Here is a 20681-nt window from a genome sequence, read left to right on the forward strand (position 1 = left end):
ACCAACCCCTGGCTACGGAGACCCCGATGCCCGCCCGCCCGCCCAGGCAGAGCTGAGGCCGAGCTTACGGGCCTGGCCCTCTCCTCTGACGGTGTGCCCGGCTCTGCGCTCAGCACACGCCCCCATCGGGGGACACGGAGCCCCGGGAGCCGGGTTCCAGTCCTGCGTGGACCACAGCTTGCTCATGGCGGCGGGCCTCCGTGTCCTCCCCCAGAAGGGGAGAGGGGATGCCCACTCCTCTCCTGACCCCTCTGCGGTGTGACCCCTTCGCCGGCGCTGGGCCTCGTAGGAGAAGCTTGGCGGTGGCCTGTCTATTCCGGACGTAGCCCTGGGGACGGCGTTGCCGGAGGGGCCGGCTGGGTGGTGGGGGTTTGTGGGAAAGACCTCCGGGCTAATTCCCTTCCCGGTTTCCTGTGTGCGTCCGTGTGCACAGCATTAGACGCCCCGCGGGTGCCGGGCGGGGGAGGGGGGGGCGCTGCTGGGGATGCCTGCTGAGCACACTGAGGCCTGGGTGCGCAGGGAGGGTGGAGGGCGCGGGGGTCCACCCAGAGAAGGAGCCGGGGTGGCTCCTGCCCGCGGGGGGACACGGGCACCTCTGGCCGCTGACCGGAGGGACAGCCGGCCTGGGACAGCGGTCGCCAGGGGGAGAGCCGAGGCCAGCTGGCATCGTGGGCAGGCTCACGGGCTGGTGGAAACCGGCGCTCGGGAACAAGAAACCCCGGGAAATTGGCCTTCCAGAGCCGCTCCGGGTGGTGGCTGGCGACTCAGATGGAATTGCTTCTGAGGCCACGGGGACGGCCGTGTGGGGGGGGCCGCCGGCGTGGGGGCCCCGCGTTTGATCTGGTGGAGGCGGCACCGGGACCCCCTCCTCTGCCGCCGGGAAGGAAGTGCCGGGCAGTAAACCCCGGAGGGAGGGCCTGCGGGGACCGGGATTGCCCATCCGTTCTCTGCCAGCCCCGAACGAGGGAGGAAGCGGGGTCTTTGTTAATTGCCCGCCAACAAGCCCCCGGAGGCAGGGTCCCGGCCGGCGGGTAGTAACCAGGCTTTCTTCTTTGAAGGGGACTTTATGCTCTCCGCTCGCACACCCCACTCCGCTCAGGTCTCCTGCAATTAGCCCGCTGTCTGCAGTGTCTGCACGACCTGGCGCCCCCCCCCCCTCCCGGACGGCCCCAGGCTTTGTAGTGGCTGTAAAACAGAACTGAGGTCATGGGGGGAAGGAATGGCAGGCCCCCCTTCTCCTCCCGTAATGGATAGTGGGGAGATGACAGTCCAGGTGTGCGTTTCTGTTTTCGTTGTTGTTGATTGTTGACAGTAACTCAGCTAAACAGGCCCATGGCTGAGGCAGCGCGGAGAGAGGAACACTGGAAGAAGCATGCTCGTTTTTAGATGGAGTAAGGGTGTTTTGTGTTCATCCAGCGGCAGGTAATGGAGCATCTTTGGGATGGGTAACCCCAGACAGAAGTGTTCAGCCTGGGCCTCAGAGCCAAGTCAGACCCGCTCCTTCTCCGGCTCCTTCTCCGAGGGGGCATCGGCGGGGAGACCCCAGGCAGCCGGACTCAGGGGCCCGCACCCCCACGGAGGCACAGCTCCCCCAGATCTTGGGGTGCAGCGTGGCGGGGACCGCCAAAGGCGCACAGCTCCCCGTGCCCGGAAAGCCGTCTCAGGATGTGGGGTTGGAGTTGGGCCCTGAGAAATGAGTGAAGTTTTGCCGGATCGGCGTGGCTCAGCAGTTTGGGGGTCAACCCAGGAACCAAGAGGTGTCTCGGGTTTGATTCCTGGTCAGAGCACGTCCTGGTTGTGGGCTTGATCCCCATTAGGGGGCATGCAGAGGCAGCTGGTAGATGATTCTCTCATCATTGATGTTTCTATCTCTCTCTCCCTCTCCCTTACTTTCTCTAAAAACTCGATTAAAAAAAAAGTATTAAAAAAAAGAGAGAGAGAGAATCAGATTTTGCTGGCGGGAGAGGAATACTAACGGCAGCTACTTGACGGAGACACATCCTGTGCCAGGAGCTGGGAGGTGGGAGCGCTCTCATCCAGCCTGTGTTTGTGAAGAAACGAAGACACAGAGATGTCAGCCGATTGGCTCAGGGTCACCCAGCTAGCAAATGGCTGGCCCCAGATTTGAACCCAGATGACCTTGAGGTGTAAGCAGCTTCTAGCGGGCAAAGCGCAGGCCAGGCGGAGGGTCGCCGTGCGTGAAGGGGCGTGGCTGCTGGAGGGATGGGGCGGACTGGTGGCCCCAGCAGGGGCTGCAGCGTGGGGTCAGGGGTCCTGCTAGGAGGGGTACCCAGGCAGCTGCTTCCAAACTGCAGGGCTGGGCGGGAGAGGGAGCAGTCGAATGTGTCTGTCTCCCGTCATTAGCAGCTCCTCACACATGGCCAGCCTGGTTTCATGTCCAACTCTTTCTCCCTCTGGACTTTCCAAGCTGTTTGGAGGCAAGTCCCAGACACTGTGCCGTTCCATATGGACCTCGAACAGATAAGGGCTTTAAACAATATATATATATATATATATATATATATATATATATATATATATATATATATATATATATTATTGATATTTCACAGAGAGGAGGGATAGAAAGTTAGAAACATCGACGAGAGACAGACATCAATCAGTTGCCTCCTGCACACACACACACCCCCACCCCCCAACTGGGTATGTTCCCGAAACCAAGGTACGTTGACATCTCTTTGGAGAGCCCAATTTTTTAAACGTAAACTTCTTCTCACGCCACTTCTTCAACATAGACTCGCCCAAGCCGTGGTGTTTTGTGGAAGAGCCACACCCAAGGGGCCAGAGAGCCGCCTGTGGCTCGCCGGCTGCTGTTTGCTGACCTCGGTTCCGGGCCATTGCCCGCGCACAGTGCACGGAAGGACTGATTTCCCTCGGCCTGGGCCTCGGTGCCGGGCAGGAATCTGGGGACTCGGGTTCTGGGCGTGCTTTCCAGGCCGCCTTCTCTGGTCACCATAGACGCCCGGGCCGGAGGGAGGTGCCCAGAGCGAGGCCGGGCTGCGTTCCTCCTCAGGAGGACGTTCACTGCCTCTCAGTCGGTTCCTGGAAGGACTGGGATGCGGGCACGTGTCCAGCGGGTGGTGTAAACCACGTCCGTCTCCTGGGCCCGGCGGGAAGCCGGCCTCTGGTTCTCGGTCGGCCCTCCGCGGCCCAGGGTCATCGCTCAGAAGAGCCGCAGATTCTCCCCACCAGAGAGCGCCTGCCGGCGCCGGGGAAGGGGGCGGGTTGGGGTAGGGATGTGTGTGGGGGGGTGGGGGGGTACGCCTCGCTGCTGCCCTGGACGATTCCTGCACCAGGAAGATCGAGGCTCCCGCTTCCATTTCGGGATCACAGGGCCGCGCCTGTGGCCTGTGGTCCGGTCCCCGCTTCCGGAATGGCCCGGAATGGCCCGGAATGGCCTGTGGTCACATCTCTCCCGGGACGAGGCCTCCGTCTGCCTCCGGGCAGGAAGGCAGCGCCGGCCTCGGCACACGGCTGTCCGCGTCCCCCCTCCGGCGCTCTGTGTCTCGTTCAGCCGTCGTGTCCACCCTCGGGTCCGAGTCCCTCCCAGGGGGCGTGGCAGGTCTCAGGGCCTCCGTTTGTGATGGCGGCCGAGCTGTGGGTCTCAGGTTCCCACGTGGGAGCCAGGAGGCTCAATGCCCGGGTTCGACGGTTCCGCTCGCGGGCGTGCAGAGATGGGCCGGGGTCCGCGCGTGTAGTGACCCTGTTTCCGGTCTCCTTCCTCCCTCCGGTATTTACCGACAGCCCGCCGCGGGCCAGGCACACGTCCGTACACGTACACGTCCGTACACGTACACGTACGTAGACGTACGCACACAGACGCAGTCGCACCCCCACGGGTCTCAGTTACGGGGAAGAGAGGGATCGCAGTAACTGCACCTCCACAGAGGGCGTCCACGGCCTCTGAGCAGTGCGGGAGGCTGCGGGTCCGGGGAGCAGGGAGGCAGCCCCGTGGGGCTGGGGCGATGGCTGGGGCAGTGGGGGTTCGGGCGGGGTGTTGAGTGATGGGCAGAGGGCACGGAGGGGGGCTTAGCGGAGGAAGAGCAGGTGCCGGAGGAGGTGCTGAGAGGAGTGGACGGGAGAGTCCATCGGAGCGGGGCCAGCCCAGGAGGACGCCCCGGCGGCCGGTCAGGGGTCCCGGGAGCGGGGTGTGGTGCGGGGAGGGCTCGGCAGGGCCTGGGGGTGGAGGCTCACCCGTGTCCCCCTGCAGGCTTCTCCGGGAACTGCGTGGGCTGCGGCAAGAAGGGCTTCTGCTACTTCACCGAGTTCTCCCACCACATCAACCTGAAGCTGACCACGCAGCCCAAGAAGCAGAAGCACCTCAAGTGCTACCTGGTCCGCAATGCACAGGGCGCACTGACCCCGGGGCCCCTCATCTGCTGGAGAGGCTCCGGTGAGCGAGGGTTCGGCTCCGGGGGGCGCGGGATGCCCTGCGGGTGGCCTCGGTGCCCGGCAGAGGGCCTGGCAGAGGGGCAGTTCTACAGCAGGCACCATCGGGGGCGAGAGGGCGGCCTGTGGAATGAAAACGCCACTTAGCAGGACAGGTAGTCGGCGTACACTGTCAGCCGAACTCCGTGGTCCGCAAACCGCGTCTCGCGAGCCACAGGCGGCTCTCTGGCCCCTTGAGTGTGGCTCTTCCACAACGCACCACGGCCTGGGCGAGTGTATGTTGAAGAAGTGGCGTTAGAAGAAGTTTAAGTTTAGCTGAAACCGGTTTGACTCAGTGGATAGAGCATCAGCCTGCGGACTGAAAGGTCCCGGGTTCGATTCCGGTCAAGGGCATGTATCTTGGTTGCGGGCGCATCCCCAGTAGGGGGTGTGCAAGAGGGAGCTGATCGATGTTTCTCTCTCATTGATGTTTCTAACTCTCTATCCCTCTCTCTTGCTCTCTGTAAAAAATATATTAAAAAAAAAGTTTAAGTTTAAAAAAAATTGGCTCTCAAAAGAAATTTCAGTTGTCCTGTTGACATTTGGCTCTGTTGACGAATGAGTTTGCCGACCGCTGGCCTAGCCGTGCGGGCCATTTACAGTAGATTTAAAAAGCGGGGTTATGTTGACGAGAGAGAACCTGTGTCGTGTCTCTCTCCTCCCCAATCGCTCACCCTTGTCCTCCGCTCCGCCGGGGGTCACGGCCCTGTCTTGTCCCGTAGAGTTCCGAGGCCGGCCGACCCCCGCCGGCCCTGCCTCCAGCGCCCTCTTCCCGCCGCCGCCGGACAGCTCCGCGCCCCCGGCCGCCTTCTCCGGAGAGCCCGGTCCCGGGACGACCCCCGGCGCCCCCACGGGGGCACAGCCGGCAGGTGAGGCGACGGAGGGCCCCGGAGGAGCCCCGCCCCATCCCGGGGGCTGCCTGGTGATGCCGCCGGCCCTGCGGGTGCACCGGGGCTGCTGTGCTCCCCTTCTCTGCAAAGCCTTCGCCGTTCACCTTGAACTTGCTCACCTGACATGGAGGGTGGGGGGGAAGCTGCACAGTCAGCCCAGCCCCGGGTTCATGGAGCCCCACGGGCCACCTCGTCCTCCGCCTTCCAGCAGAGAGTGCTCCCTGCAGGAGCGTGTGCCTGTGTGTGCCTGTGTGTGCACGTGTGTGCGTGCATGGGTGTGCATGTGTGTGTGTGTTTTCTCAGGGACAGAATCACTGTATCAGGAGTCAGACCTCCCAATGGGGCTCACCAGGGAAAAACTAGTTTGTGAAAATGGAAGGACAGTGATTTCTGGCTCACTGGGTGTGCCAAGCGCGGGTAGGCTGACCTGAGCTCCCCTCTCTCTCTCTCTCTCTCTCTCTCTCTCTCTCTCTCTCTGTCTCTCTCTCGCAGGCCCAGGCTCCGACGCCCCCTCCCTGCCCGCAGTGGTGGGCCCCGCGGTGTTCAATGGCAAGGACTGCCCGCAGCCGCAGCAGCTGGCGAAGGGCAAGCTGCCGGCCGGGCCCCGGCCCTCGGCTCTAGGTAGGTGCCCATCCGGGGTCTGCCCTTCTCCGGGTCAGGACTTTGGGGGGATGAAGAACGGTGTCACCCAGAATGCCGACCTACCCACCCCCGGACACTGGGTACCGGGGGACAGAGGCTGGGACATCCCGGGGAGACGTGATGGGCTGGAGCCTGCTGGGTGTGAGGCCCAAGGGGGAGCGTCCACCGTCCTCCGCACCGAGCCCAAGCGCAGCCCTTCCCCGCGGGGTGCAGGCCTTCCTGAGGTCTGGTAAGCCCTCCCCCGAGGGCATTTCCTGTTGATGTTTAGAGAGAGTGGAAGGGCAAGGGAGAGACAGAGAGACATGGGTGCGAGAGAGACACATGAATGGGGTGCCTCCCACATCCACCTGACGGGCCGGGGATCAAGCCTGCAACTGAGGTCCATGACCTTGACCAGAATCGGACCCGGGACCTTTCAGTCTTTGGGCTGACGCTCCAACCGCTGAGCCACACTGGCCAGGGCTCAGTGCCGTGTTTAGAGGCACTGGCTTCTGGGTCTTCTCGGGAGCTCGTGAGGATAGAGGCCGGGGAGCCGGCGCCGTGGCCTCCACACAGGGTCTGTCTCCGCCCGGAGCCGCCTCGGGGGCCATAGCGTGCAGGGAGCCCCGGTCCGAGAGCTCCTGGCACACAGAGGACTGAAGGGCTTCAGCTCTTTATTTGCTTTTTAAGAAATGTTTTCTTGGTTTTTAGAGAGAGAGGCATGGAGAAAGAGAGAGAGAGTCACTGATTGGCTGCCTCCTGCATCCCTCCTACTGGGGACCGAGCCTGTGCCCCGACCGGGAATGGCGCCGTGACCTCTGCTGAGCCCCAGCCGCTGGGCTATTCACTCGTTTTTATTTTTATTTTATTTTATTATTATTTTAAAAATGTATTGATTTTTTTACAGAGAGGAAGGGGGAAGGAGGATAGAGAGTCAGAAACATCCATGAGAGAGAAACATCGATCAGCTGCCTCCTGCACGCCCCACACTGGGGATGTGCCCGCAACCAAGGTACATGCCCCTGACCGGAATCGAACCTGGGACCTTTCAGTCCCGTGGCCGACGCTCTATCCACTGAGCCAAACCGGTTTCGGCCTCTTTACTCATTTTTAAAAAATGCATTTCCTGTCCAGATGGAAGGTGTGCGGGGTGTTTCGGAGCCCTTTCCGTCTCCAGCGGCCGTGAGCTCGGGCGGCCGCTGGTGAGGGAGGCGTTTTCTCGCTCTCCGGAGACCTTTCGAGACGGGCTTCTCGGCAGGGGCCCAGGTTGGGCCCAGGTGCCGGCAGACTGAACCGGCTCCAGCTGCTTCTGCCCGCCCCTCCTCAGGCCACGCATCGAGGAATGGCGCTCTGAACAGCGGCTCCTCTCCCCTGGAGACGCCTCAGACCCGTGGTCGGCAAACTCATTCGTCAACAGAGCGGCACCCCGCGGCTCGCCAGCCACAGGCGGCCCTCTGGCCCCGTGAGTGTGGCTCTTCCACAAAACGCCACGGGCTGGGCGAGTCTGTGGTGAAGACGTGGCGTTCGAAGGAGTTGAAGTTTAAAAAACTTGGCTCTCAGAAGACATGTCCATCGTTGTCCTGTTGGTAGTTGGCTCTGTGGACCGATGGGTTTGCCGACCGCTGCCCGAGACTCACCAGGCAGCTTAGCCGCCCGGCGGGCCCCCTCCTCCCCGCCCAGGCGCTGGGGTCTGGTTTCCCTGGGAGCGGGCTGCCACAGGCGCGGAGGACGGTAGGAGTCTCCCGGGTGCCTCGACTATGCAGTCAGGACTGAATGTGCCACTCTGAAGGTGGGGGCAGTTTTGCATCCGAAGTTTCTCGATATTGGGAATCACCCACGCGCAGGGCCTGGTGAGTCCCGGCGTGCTGTCACCAGGGTGGGCAGGGCGGCCCACTGCCAGCGGTGGGTTCCAGCCTCGAACCCTCGCTGCCCTGGATTGTTTTAGTCTGAAATCAGCTTCCCCGCCTGGGCGGGGGAGCCAGCACGGGTGGCTCCGTACCGCCCCCACGTGGCGAAGGGTGGTGGTGGCTTGGAGGTGCGGCCGCTCCTCCTGTGAGAGGCTGCGACTGGGTCTCCCAGGCCACCACTGCCTGGGCCCAGACTCTGTGCTTTACAGATATCCCTTTTAAAAAAAAAAGATATTTTTATTGATTTCAGAGAGGGAGGAAGTGGGAGAGAGAGATTGAAAGGCTCATTCCTTGGTTGCCTCCTGCTCGATTGGGGATCGAGCCCACAACTTGGCCTGTGCCCTGACTGGAAATCGAACTGGGACCTCCTGGTTCATAGGTCGGCGCTCAGCCACTGAGCCCCACGCTGGGCCACACAGATCCTTGTGAGTCCTGATCGGAGTGCCTCGCAGGCAGGTTTCCGCACAGCTTTGAGCGATACATTCACATGATGCGTCCTGGGGCCAGGTGATGCCAATGGAGGCCAAAACCCACCGCAAACTGTGACTTTAAGAAACTTAGCCCTAACTGGTGTGGCTCAGTGGCTAGAGCGTCGGTCTGCGGACTGAAAGGCCCCACAGGTTCGATTCCGGTCAAGGGCATGGACCCTGGTTGCGGGCACATCCCTAGTAGGAGGTGTGCAGGAGGCAGCTGGCCGATGTTTTTCTCTCATCCATGTTTCTAACTCTCTATCCCTCTCCCTTCCTCTCTGTAAAAAATCAATAAAAAAAAAAATATATATATATTTTTTAAAATGAAAGAAATATAAGTGAGTGTTCTGCGCGCTAGTTAGGGGGCTGTCTTATTGAAGCTCCCTCCCCCACCCTGTGACCGCCTAACCCTCCCTCTGAATGTTGTCCAGGTATCTTCTCAAACTCCGGGCCCCCCAAAAAGCGCCACAAAGGCTGGTCCCCGGAGTCCCCCTCGGCTGCGGACGGCGGCTGCCCCCAGGGCGGCGGGCACAGAGCTAAGTACGGTGAGTGACAGGAGCCGTGCCCCACATCAAGGCTCGGGGGCCAGCGGGTGGCGTGTGAGTGCGTGTGGGCCTGTGTTTTGCGTGCTGGTGAGCATTCCTAGGGAGGCTGGCCCTGCTCCAGCCCAAGGCTCTCCTGCCGTGTGTCTGAGTCGCTAACACAGCCCGGGGTCCTGACCGCACAGGAATTTACCCAGGAGCTTGCCTGTCACCTGGCAGGGACGTCGAAGAGGAAAGGGGGCCGTTTGGTGGGAAAGGTTGGACCAGGTGACCTTGCAGGTGCTTTTGGCCCCAGCAATTTGGGGTTCCACGACTTGGGTGCCCCCGTGGATGGAGGGGGCGGTAAAGGTCAGCTTGTAGCAGGTGTGGCGGCCGGCCTGACCTTGGTCTGGGGGTGTGTGTGTGTGTGTGTGGGGGGGGGGGGGATGCCTCGTCGGTGGCGTCCTAACACGCGGTGTGCTTCCAGAGGGCGCGGGCGTGGCCTGCGTGCCCCCGGTCGGCGTGGTGGGACCGGCCTCCGCCACCTTTCCCCTGGCGGCCGCTGGGGAGCCGGTGTCCGTTCCCGACAACTTGCTGAAGATATGCAAGGCCAGGCCGGTGATATTTAAAGGCAAGTGGTGGGGTGGGGCGGCTGGGAGAGGCACGAGGCACAGGCCGCCTCCAGGGTGTCCTCCCAGGAGCACGCGGACACTCCTGCCAGGCGCCAGCAGGGGGCGCGCCTCCATTTCCACCGCAGGACAGCGCCCTGCTCCGCGGCGGGCGGTCCACTTGCTTGTCCACTTGTCCTTTCCTTCCTTCCCTCCCGCGACCTCCCTGAGCGCCTGCCGTGTGCTGAGTGTCCGGTTAGAGGTGGACCTCGGCCTCTGCTGGTGGCGGGACCAGGGCCCTGGGCGGGATGGTCTGTGGGTTGGCCGAGGCCGCTGTGTTTCTGACTGTGAGGTCCGGCTCCGCTGGGCAGGGACAGCCACGGTCACCACGAGAGGCATGGACCACGCTAGGCTTCACTGCTTTGTGTCACTGGCTAACGGGTGCTGCTGTGTGGAGGGCGGTTTGGGGAGCCCCTGAAGAAACCCCTTTTTCTAACGAAGTGGGAGGCCTTGTTTGATGGTGGCACCCACTGCTGGCATCTATGAACGCATACCCACGCATGCGCACACATACCCCCCACCCACGCATGCACATGTGCACAGGCAGGTCCTTAGTGTGTTACTACTGTGTGTGAGATGTCATGCTCGCAGGAATGGAGGAGGGGGTGGTGGGAAAGTGGGAGTGGTATCTCACTGCTCAGAAGTCAGAGCGGCATCCGGGCTTCCTCCTGCACACGGAAGGCGGCCAGGCTGTGCAGGAAGGAATGGGCACGTGTGGGTTTCCAATGGGGCCCGTTGGCCAACCAAATGCAGGCCCGCATTTCGTCACCGGGCCGTGCTTTCTACATGGCCATGTTCTCTGCCTGGCTGTGTCTGGGCATGGCCGTGGTCTGTGCATGGCTGTGTCCTGTGCATGGCCGTGTTCTGTGCATGGCCGTGTTCTGTGCATTGCCGTGTTCTGTGCATGGCCGTGTTCTGTGCATGGCCGTGTTCTGTGCATTGCCGTGTTCTGTGCATGGCCGTGTTCTGTGCATGGCCGTGTTCTGTGCATGGCCGTGGTCTGTGCATGGCCGTGGTCTGTGCATGGCTGTGGTCTGTGCATGGCCGTGTTCTGTGCATGGCCATGTTCTCTGCCTGGCTGTGTCTGGGCATGGCCGTGGTCTGTGCATGGCTGTGTCCTGTGCATGGCCGTGTTCTGTGCATGGCCGTGTTCTGTGCATGGCCGTGTTCTGTGCATGGCCGTGTTCTGTGCATGGCCGTGGTCTCTGCCTGGCTGTGGTCTCTGCCTGGCTGTGGTCTCTGCCTGGCCGTGGTCTCTGCCGGGCCGTGTCCTGTGCATGGCCGTGTCCTGTGCATGGCCGTGGTCTCTGCCTGGCCGTGGTCTCTGCCTGGCCATGGTCTCTGCCTGGCTGTGTCCTGTGCATTGCCGTGTCCTGTGCATGGCCGTGTCCTGTGCATGGCCGTGGTCTGTGCATGGCCGTGTCCTGTGCATGGCCGTGTCCTGTGCATGGCCGTGGTCTGTGCATGGCCATGTCCTGTGCATGGCCGTGGTCTCTGCCTGGCCGTGGTCTCTGCCCGGCCGTGGTCTCTGCCCGGCCGTGGTCTATGCATGGCCGTGTGTGTCTGTGGTGGCCCCGAGGACACCCTGCAGGGAAACGGAGCAGCGCAGGCGTGGGCGTGGTGGTGTGGGGTGGGCTGGGGGCGGGACCCAGGCTGAGCCGAGCCCGCTGACCTCCCCCGCAGGCCACGGGAACTTCCCCTGCCTCTGCGGGAACCTGAGCGACGTGGTGGTGAGCCCACTGCTGCACACGTGCTACCAGAACGCCCAGTCCATCTCCAGAGCCTACGAGCAGTACGGGGCGCCCGCCGTGCAGCCCATCTCCGAGGAGACGCAGCTGCTGCTCACCGTGTACTACCTGGTGCAGCTGGGTGAGTCCCTCCGCGCCCATCTGCCCGCCCACCCGCGGGGACCTCTGAGGAGCCATCGCTACCCGGGGGCCGCCCGCCCACCTCGCTGCCCTCACTGGCGCCCTCACTGGCTGGTGGAGTGGGATTCAGGGAAGGTGCTGGCAGGTGCTACCAGGAGCTGCAGCCGTCACTGCCCTGGGGCTGGGAAGGGCTTAACATAGGTCAGAGTCAGATTCACCTGCTGATAATTAGAAAAGATTCGCCTGCGAGCGAGGTTGAGTGAAGGCTGATGAAGACCGTTGGGCACCCTTGGGGGGCGGAGTCTGACCGTGGGGACCAGTGCTGTATTGGAGAGAAGACAAGCATGGCAGCGTGGGGTGTGGGGGGAGGAGGGCTGTGGGGGGAGAGGTTCTGGAAGGGAGGGGGGCTCGGGAGACCCAACCGCTGATCCAAGGAGATGCTGCCGCAGCCCAGCAGTCCAGTGCGTGGGGGGCGGGACCCCCTTGCTTCAGATCCGGAATCTCGGTGGTGGGGAGCTCAGGGCTCCGCAGCCGGCTGGGTGGGGACGGGTCTTCCCAGGAGAAATGCGGTGTTTTGCCCTCCGCTCACCTGGACATGGGACTTGGACGTGCACACCAGAAAGTGCCTGCAGGAAGCCAGTGTGGAGCGTAGTCGGCCTCGCTGGTCATCCAAGAGACGCAAGTGAATGAGTCAGACAGGGACGTGTTTCTCCGTCAAACGATTGACAGCACCTCGAGTGATGGCCCCCGGAGCTCAGTGATATGAAAAAATAGCAAATAAAGTTTGTTGTTGTTGCTGCAGTCCTTCTGCACGCTCACGTCTGAGGATTCAGGCTGAGGCCATCAGCTCTACAGCAGCAGTTCCCAACACGTCCCACAGAGGGCAGTGTGATTTAGAAAATATATGTTTATTGATTTCAGAGAGGAAAGGAGGGGGAGAGAGAGATGGAAAGAAACATCAATGATGAGAGAGAATCATTGATTGGCTGCCTCCGGCACACCTCTCACTGGGGATCGAGCCTGGAACCCAGACATGTGCCCTTGATTGGAATCAAACCTGAGGCCCATTAGGCCGCAGGCTGATGCTGGCACTGAGCCAAACCACCTAGGGCGGCAATTTGCTTTTTAAGGGGGCAATCTGAGAAGGAGTTACTAGGAGTGGTATTTTTGCATTTCTCATGGTTCTAGGGGCCTCATATACAGTATATAAATACATATGGTGACACATTTATGCATTTCAATTCTCTATGCATTCTGAAACGCTGTTTGCTATTTTTTCATATCACTTCATATTGTTTTTTAAACAATCTTGTAGTGATGTTTTCCTCAGGACTTCACTGCCCTTTCGATCTTTCATTTTTCTCTCTCATGGGTGCCATGTTCTTTGGAAGCGTGTTTAGACCAAGTTCACGGCTTGTTAGGCTTCCTCCACATGACTAGGAGTCACTTAAAAAAAAAAAAAATATATATATATATATATATTTTATTGATTTTTTTACAGAGAGGAAGAGAGAGGGATAGAGAGTTAGATACATTAATGAGAGAAACATCAATCAGCTGCCTCCTGCACACCCCCTACTGAGGATGTGCCCGCAACCAAGGTACAGGCCCTTGACCGGAATCGAACCTGGGACCTTTCAGTCTGCAGGCTGACGCTCTATCCACTGAGCAGCACCGGCTTCGGCAGGAGTCACTTTTTGAATAATGAGAATGAGGTGTCACGGAGGGGGGCACCCGATGTTAGAGGTGCTCAGGGGGGCGAGGCCAGAAGCAGGCCGGGAGCCGCTGCTCTCTCAGGTGCGCACTGAGGCCTGTTTGTGGGGATGGTGCTCTGGAGGCAACGACAGGACGGATGGCAGAGGCGCTGCCAAGTAGGTGTAGGTGCCTCCCTGTCACGGAACAGCATTTGCCCACGGTGACTGCCCACTGTCAGTGCCCACGGCCAGGGCTCTTTCTGAACACGTCAGCGTGTGGATGGGATTCCGGTGGGCTGGGAGGGAAAGGGGACCGGCTCTGACGTTGCGCACTCTGAGGTTAAACCTGCCCGAGGAGGGAACTCCTGAGGAACCCACAGGAACAGCTGTGGTTGTGTTCGGAGGGGGAGGTTATGGCCGCTCTGCTCTCCCCCGTTCCCAGCTGTCTGCGATACAGTGCCACAGAAACAACTCGGGGTGTGTTGTTTTTAAATGAGCTTAGGCACGTTTCCCTTGTATTTGTATGGAACTGCCACGTGGGGCCCGTGTGGGGGGTGAGAGGCCTCCGTGTGGGGCGTGTGGGGCGGGGAGAGGCCTCCATGTGGGGCGTGTGGGGGTGAGAGGCCTCCACGTGGGGCGTGTGGGGGTGAGAGGCCTCCGTGTGGGGCGTGTGGGGGTGAGAGGCCTCCACGTGGGGCGTGTGGGGGTGAGAGGCCTCCACGTGGGGCGTGTGGGGGTGAGAGGCCTCCGTGTGGGGCGTGTGGGGGTGAGAGGCCTCCGTGTGGGGCGTGTGGGGGTGAGAGGCCTCCACGTGGGGCGTGTGGGGCGTGTGGGGGTGAGAGGCCTCCGTGTGGGGCGTGTGGGGCCTGTGGGGCCTGTGGGGGGCGCGGGGAGAGGCCTCCACGTGGGGCGTGTGGGGGGGAGAGGCCTCCGTGTGGGCGTGTGGGGCGGTGGGGCCTGTGGGGGGCGCGGGAGAGGCCTCCACGTGGGGGCGTGTGGGGTGGAGAGGCCTCCACGTGGGGCGTGTGGGGCGTGTGGGGCGGGGAGAGGCCTCCATGTGGGGCGTGTGGGGCGGGTGGGGCCTGTGGGGGGCGCGGGGAGAGGCCTCCACGTGGGGCGTGTGGGGCGTGTGGGGCGTGTGGGGCGGGGAGAGGCCTCCATGTGGGGCGTGTGGGGCGGGTGGGGCCTGTGGGGGGCGCGGGGAGAGGCCTCCACGTGGGGCGTGTGGGCGGGGAGAGGCCTCCGTGTGGGGCGTGTGGGGCGGGTGGGGCCTGTGGGGGGCGCGGGGAGAGGCCTCCACGTGGGGCGTGTGGGGCCTGTGGGGGGCGCGGGGAGAGGCCTCCACGTGGGGCGTGTGGGGGGGAGAGGCCTCCACGTGGGGCCTGTGGGGGGCGCGGGGAGAGGCCTCCACGTGGGGCGTGTGGGGGGGAGAGGCCTCCACGTGGGGCGTGTGGGGCGTGTGGGGCGGGGAGAGGCCTCCATGTGGGGCGTGTGGGGCGGGTGGGGCCTGTGGGGGGGCGGGGAGAGGCCTCCACGTGGGGCGTGTGGGGCGGGCACTGAGGCCTGCCGGCCCCGTGTTGGCAGCCGCGGACCAGGTGCCGCTGATGGAGGACCTGGAGCAGATCTTCCTGCGCTCGTGGCGCGAGTCGCACGTGGTGGAGACGCGGCCGTACCCGCCGGCCATGCCCCCCTGCCCGCCCGCGCCCTGCCCCGCGGGGCCCGTCACGCCGGCGCAGCTGCCCTGGCTGGCCGGCCTGGCCGCCAGCTCCTGCAACGACAGCGTGCACGTCATCGAGTGCGCGTCCTCGCTGGCCGAGGGCCTGGCCGAGATGTTCCGGCTGCTGGTGGACGGCAAGCTGGCCAAGACCAACTACGTGGTCATCATCTGCGCCTGCCGCAGCGCCGCCCTGGACTCCTGCATCGCCGTCACCGGTGAGCCCCGCCCGGCCGCTCCGCCCGGCGCCGGGGCTGGGGGAACCCGGCTCCCAGCCGGCGGGCTGGGGGCGAGGGACAGAGCCGCAGGCCCGGACCGCCCCGGGACCCCCGTGCGGACGCGGAGCCGCGCGGCCACCAGCTCTGTCTTCCAGGGAAGTACCAAGCCCGGGTGCTGTCCGAGAGCCTGCTCACCCCGGCCGAGTACCAGCAGGAGGTCAGCTACGCACTGGTCACCGGGAAGGTGGACTCCCTGGAGGCCTTCTTCAGCTCCCTCTGTCCAGGTGGGCTGGCGGAGACAGGTGTAAGGCCTGAGCGGATCAGGTTACACAAAGACCAGGCGGGAGGGCATCATGGGGAGCCCCTCTCGACCTGCCGGGGCGTCCCTTGGTCCAGACGTGGGGGTGGGGCCTCTGGCTTGGGCACCCACACTCTGGCCTTGTGGGCAGGGCCCCGGTGTGGTCCCGGCCGGCACCTTCCTCCCTGGCTGTGGTTCTCCTGGGCATCGCGGTTTCTGTCTCTCTGGGGCGCGGGAGGGCCTGAGCCTGTAGCGCTCTGCCTGACTCCGCCCTGCTCCTACCGTCCCCCCTCCCCACACTGCTCTCAGCCTCACAGGAGCTGGGTGCCCCTGTGCCACATGCTGCTGTGCCTGCCCTTCTCTGTCCCTGGCTGCTCCCCCTCAGGGCCCCACAGAGTCCCTCACCCCCCCCCCCCCCCAGGATGGGCTTGGCCCCTTCCCTCTGTCCTCCCGCTGCTGTCCCTCTGTCCGGGCACCTGTGTGCTCCCGGCTAACCTCCTTTCTAAGCCAGGACCTGAGGGGACCCTCCTGCCTGCCTCCTCCCTGCGCCCCCAGGCCCAGCGCAGCCGTGGGCCGTCACAGGCAGCCCTGGGTGTGGGCCGCGGGTCCCCAGATGGAAGCCCCAGGCCTGCTGTTCCTCCTGTTTTGGGCAGAGGGCGACATTGACATCCTGCTGGACAAGTTTCATCAGGAGCACCAAGGCCGCCTTTCTCCCTCGCCCTCTGCCGCCTCTGCCCCCATGGCCCTGGATGTCGGCGGGGTCCCGGCATGCACGAGTGAGTGCGAGAGGGGGAGCTGGCGGCCAGGGCCCCCCTTCTCCCCTCCATCCCCCCATCCCCCAGGCTACTAGGAAGCGATGTTAGAAGCACACCCAGAGGGCGGGGCTTCTTCTCAGCATCCCTAAGGTGACCAGACATCCCATTTTAACAATTTGTACCACGTCCTGCGGCATTTAAAAAAGTCCAAAAGATTCAAAAGAACCTTTCCAAAAATCGGGACTTTTTAAAAATGCCACGGGACATGGGACAAATTGTTAAAAATCGGGACTGTCCCACCAAAAGCGGGACGTCTGGTCGCCTTACAGTAAGCCAACACCCAGCTTTAACGTTAGTCTTCAGCGATGAGGCCACTTACCCTGAGATGGCCCCTTACTCTGCTGAGCCTCCCTGACCCGCAATTGCTAAAATATTCATCCCGTTACGTCCCGAGGGGCCGCCATCTCCTCTTCCTGCAAACGCGCAGCCTCCCCCAAAGCCCACACTCGGCGCCGCTCCCCTCGGTGCTGCCCTGCCCCAGGGTGAGGGCTCCCGGCCTCCGGGCCCCGGGCAGCTCATCCCCGGACCATGAGGCCGGGCAGGCGTGTGCGGGGCCCCTGGTGGTGAACAGCCTGGGCAGGTGCGGAGTTCCGCGGGGTGCTGCCGGCCGGTGACCGTGGCCGTGCGCTCTGGACGGCGCTGTCCGCCCCCCGCAGCGGCCCCTCACCTCTCCGGCTCGGCCCCAGGTTCCAGGCGGGAGCCGCCGCGCGTCCGGCCCCTCCAGCTGGCCGTGGCCCAGAAGCTGCTCTCGCACGTGTGCTCCATCGCGGACTCCAGCACCCAGAACCTGGACTTGGGCTCCTTCCAGAAGGTGGACTTCCTGATCTGCATCCCGCCCTCCGAGGTGGCCTACCAGCAGACCCTGCTCCACGTCTGGCACTCGGGTACGGGCCTGGGGGAGCGGGGCATCCGCCGGGAGCTTCCCCTGCGGGAGCTCGGGTGGGCTCTGGACAAAGCGGACGGGGCGGGAAGTGTCACCCTTTTGTCGGTCCCGGAACCGAGGCTGAGAGAGAATAACTCGCCCGAGAGTTTGCACTCGGGGAAAGGGAGAAGCGTGACAGGTTTTCCCTGCCCCGTGCTGGCCCGTGACCTGCGTGTCCGTGTCCTGCCTGAACGTGCTTCCCCTGTGCTTTTGAGGGAGCTGGGGGTGGGCCTTCCCTTCCCTTCCCCTCCCTCCTGCTGCCGTGATGGTGCTGGAGCCGCTGTGCCAGGAGGCGGCTCTGCTGGGCCCCTGGCGGCTGCGGGCACACCGGCGGCTTCACCACAGTCATTTGTGGAGGAGCCAGCCCCCCATGTCCCGGCACCCTGTGGCCTCGGGGCCGAGCACCGTGCCGGCCGTGCAGCTGCTGAGGGAGTGGAGCCTGGGACAGCGCTGGTGACCCGCGTCCTGGCGGGTGCTCCCCGGGTGCTCACCATGTGCTCCCCGGGTGCAGGGTTGCTCACCAGGTGCAGGGGTGCTCCCCGGGTGCTCCGCAGGTGCTCCCCGGGTACAGGATGCTCCCTGGGTGCAGGGTGCTCCCTGGTTGCTCACCGGGTGCTCCCTGGGTACAGGATGCTCCCCGGGTGCAGGGGTGCTCCCCGGGTGCTCCGCAGGTGCTCACCGGGTACAGGATGCTCCCCGGGTGCAGGGTGCTCCCTGGTTGCTCACCGGGTGCTCCCCAGGTGTTCCCCAGGTGCTCCCCGGGTGCAGGGGTGCTCCCCGGGTGCTCCGCAGGTGCTCCCCGGGTACAGGATGCTCCCCAGGTGCAGGGTGCTCCCCGGGTGCTCCGCAGGTGCTCACCGGGTACAGGATGCTCCCCGGGTGCAGGGTGCTCCCTGGTTGCTCCCCGGGTGCTCCCCAGGTGCTCCGCAGGTGCTCCCTGGGTACAGGATGCTCCCCAGGTGCAGGGTGCTCCCCGGGTACAGGGTGCTCCCCGGTTGCTCCCCGGGTGCAGGATGCTCCCCAGGTGCAGGGTGCTCCCCGGGTGCTCACCGGGTGCTCCCCGGTGCAGGGGTGCTGCTGGAGCTTGGCCTGGACGAGGAGCACGTGACCAGGCAGCGGGCGGAGCAGTATGTCCTGAAGCTGGACGCAGAGGCGCAGGCGCGGTTCCAGGTCTTCCTGCAGAGCTCCTTCCAGAACCCGCACACACTCTTCGTCCTCGTCCACGACCACGCGCACTGGGACCTCGTGAGGTGGGGGCCCTGGGACCGTGAGGTGGGGGCCCTGGGACCGTGAGGTGGGGGCCCTGGGACCGTGAGGTGGGGGGGGCCCTGGGACCGTGAGGTTAGGGGGGCCCTGGGACCTCGTGAGGTGGGGGGCTCTGGGACCGTGAGGTGGGGGGGCTCTGGGACCGTGAGGTGGGGGGGGGCTCTGGGACCGTGAGGTGGGGGGACCCTGGGACCGTGAGGTTAGGGGGGGCTCTGGGACCGTGAGGTGGGGGGGCTCTGGGACCGTGAGGTGGGGGCTCTGGGACCGTGAGGTGGGGGGGGCCCTGGGACCGTGAGGTGGGGGGGGCTCTGGGACCGTGAGGTGGGGGCCCTGGGACCGTGAGGTGGGGGGCTCTGGGACCGTGAGGTGGGGGGGCCCTGGGACCGTGAGGTGGGGGCCCTGGGACCGTGAGGTGGGGGGGCTCTGGGACCGTGAGGTGGGGGGGCTCTGGGACCGTGAGGTGGGGGGGCTCTGGGACCATGAGGTGGGGGGGCTCTGGGACCGTGAGGTTAGGGGGGGCCCTGGGACCGTGAGGTGAGGGGACACTGGGACCTCGTGAGGTGGGGGGCTCTGGGCTGCCGCGTTCCCCCTCTGGGGTGACACACGTGGCTGATGCTGGGCGGTGGGCATGGCCTCCCGGAGCTGAGTGCCGTGGGGCTGGGCACCCGCAGGCAGGTGCGTGGATGTCTCAGCACCTTAGAGCTGGATGGTACCCAGAGCCGTGGTCGGCAAACTGCGGCTCGTGAGCCACAGGCGGCTCTCTGGCCCCTGGAGTGTGGCTCTTCCAGAAAACACCACGGCCTGGGCGAGTCTGTGTGGAAGAAGTGGCATTACAAGAAGTTGAAGTTTAAAAAATGTGGCTCTCCAAAGAACTGTCTGTCGTTGTGCTGTTGATGTTTGGCTCCGTGGGCTGATGAGTTTGCCGACCGCTGCCCAGGGGCAGGCCGAGCAGCCTCCGGAAGGGGCCAGTATGAAAACTGAGGCTAGAGAGAGGGGCGCGTCCGCTCAGCGTCGGGGGGGGTGGGGTGGGGGGGCAGCGGCAGGCAGTGCCCGTCTCAGAGGCGGCCTGGAATGAAGGTCCTCACAGGGCAGTCATTTAAAACGTTTATTCCCTGGTCGCGGAGGAGCCATATTCTTGGACTGTCACAGGCAGCGTTGGGGGGCTGGTTATAAACGCACTCAGCTGCTCAGTCTTGGTACAGCTGCTGCAGCCTCAGCCAGTCCGCTCACTGCCCGTCTCCTCTGCCCCCTCAGCAGCACCGTCCACAACCTCTACCCGCCGGGCGACCCGGCGGCCGGCCTGGTGGACCGGCTGCTCAACTGCCGGGAGGTGAAGGAGGCCCCCAACATCCTGACGCTGCACGTGACGTCCCTCCCGTACGCGCTGCAGACGCGGCACACCCTCGTCAGCCCCTACAACGAGATCCACTGGCCCACCGCCTGCAGCACCGTGAGTGCGGCCGGCCGGCTCGCCGGGGCCGCGCGGGGGGCGGCTCTTCAGGAAAGAGCTCGATGGACGGGCTGCCTGGGGTCACCTGGATCCCAGCTCCTGGTATCTTTTTTTTTTTTTTTTAAATGTCTTAACTGATATCGGACAGGAAGAGCGAGAGACACACCCATGAGAGAGAAACATCTATCCGTTGCCTCCTGTACGCCCCCTGCTGGAGGTCGAGCCCACAAGCTGGGCATGTGCCCTGACCGGGCATTGAACTATGACCTCTTGATTCATGGGTCGATGCTCAACCAAGTCGGGCTACTTTGTCGATTTAAAAAATATATATTTTATTGATTTTTTACAGAGAGGGAGAGGGATAGAGAGTTAGAAACACCGATGAGAGAGAAACATCGATTGGGGATGTGCCCACAACCAAGGTCCATGTCCTTGACCGGAATCGAACCTGGGACCTTTCAGTCCGCAGGCCGATGCTCTATCCACTGAGCCAAACCGGTTAGGGTTGCTTTGTCGCTTTAACAACCTCCCAACATTGCTCTGGAGCTGGAGAAGCGCGGATCTTGGTTTGGGAGGGGTTATGCCAATGTGAGCCAAAGTGGTCTTCTGCTGATCTCAATGGCAGTGGGAAGCAAGAGAGTTGACTTCCTAAAACCAGTTTAAATTGTGGGGGAGAAGCCGTCTTAACGACGAGAGTGGCGTGTTACACAGTAAGGCTGGGCTCCTTCCTGACACGCACGCTGGGCCGAGTGAGTGGAACGTCCTGGGTGACGGGCCTATCGGCCCTTCAGGCGGGAGTGCCCTGGGCTCCGGTGGGGGCGGGGAGGGGGAGGAAAGCCATGAAGTCTCGCCAGGGGCTGCACGGGGAGGCCCAGGTGCCGCCAGCCCGTGACCCTCCGCCTCCCACGCG

At 63.5% G+C, this 20681-nt stretch overlaps 1 protein-coding gene across 4 annotated transcripts in view; it reads left to right on the forward strand.

Annotated features, from left to right (window-relative positions):
• The window catches only part of GREB1 (growth regulating estrogen receptor binding 1), a 69349-nt gene that overhangs the window by 30782 nt on the left and 17886 nt on the right, over positions 1–20681 (forward strand). For 3 of the 4 annotated variants that reach the window (XM_045580472.1, XM_045580473.1, XM_045580474.1), the window contains exons 5-16: positions 4232–4414; positions 5172–5318; positions 5832–5960; positions 8769–8882; positions 9346–9489; positions 11210–11395; positions 14673–15020; positions 15176–15304; positions 15972–16094; positions 16820–17017; positions 18125–18305; positions 19576–19771. In XM_045580472.1, coding sequence (XP_045436428.1) covers positions 4232–4414; positions 5172–5318; positions 5832–5960; positions 8769–8882; positions 9346–9489; positions 11210–11395; positions 14673–15020; positions 15176–15304; positions 15972–16094; positions 16820–17017; positions 18125–18305; positions 19576–19771 — 2078 coding nt within the window. The remainder of the gene's footprint in view (positions 1–4231; positions 4415–5171; positions 5319–5831; positions 5961–8768; positions 8883–9345; positions 9490–11209; positions 11396–14672; positions 15021–15175; positions 15305–15971; positions 16095–16819; positions 17018–18124; positions 18306–19575; positions 19772–20681) is intronic. The other variant, XM_036434637.2, reaches the window with a different exon arrangement.

Source organism: Pipistrellus kuhlii, unplaced genomic scaffold (genome assembly GCF_014108245.1).
Source record: "Pipistrellus kuhlii isolate mPipKuh1 unplaced genomic scaffold, mPipKuh1.p scaffold_m20_p_13, whole genome shotgun sequence".
NCBI lineage: Eukaryota > Metazoa > Chordata > Mammalia > Chiroptera > Vespertilionidae > Pipistrellus > Pipistrellus kuhlii.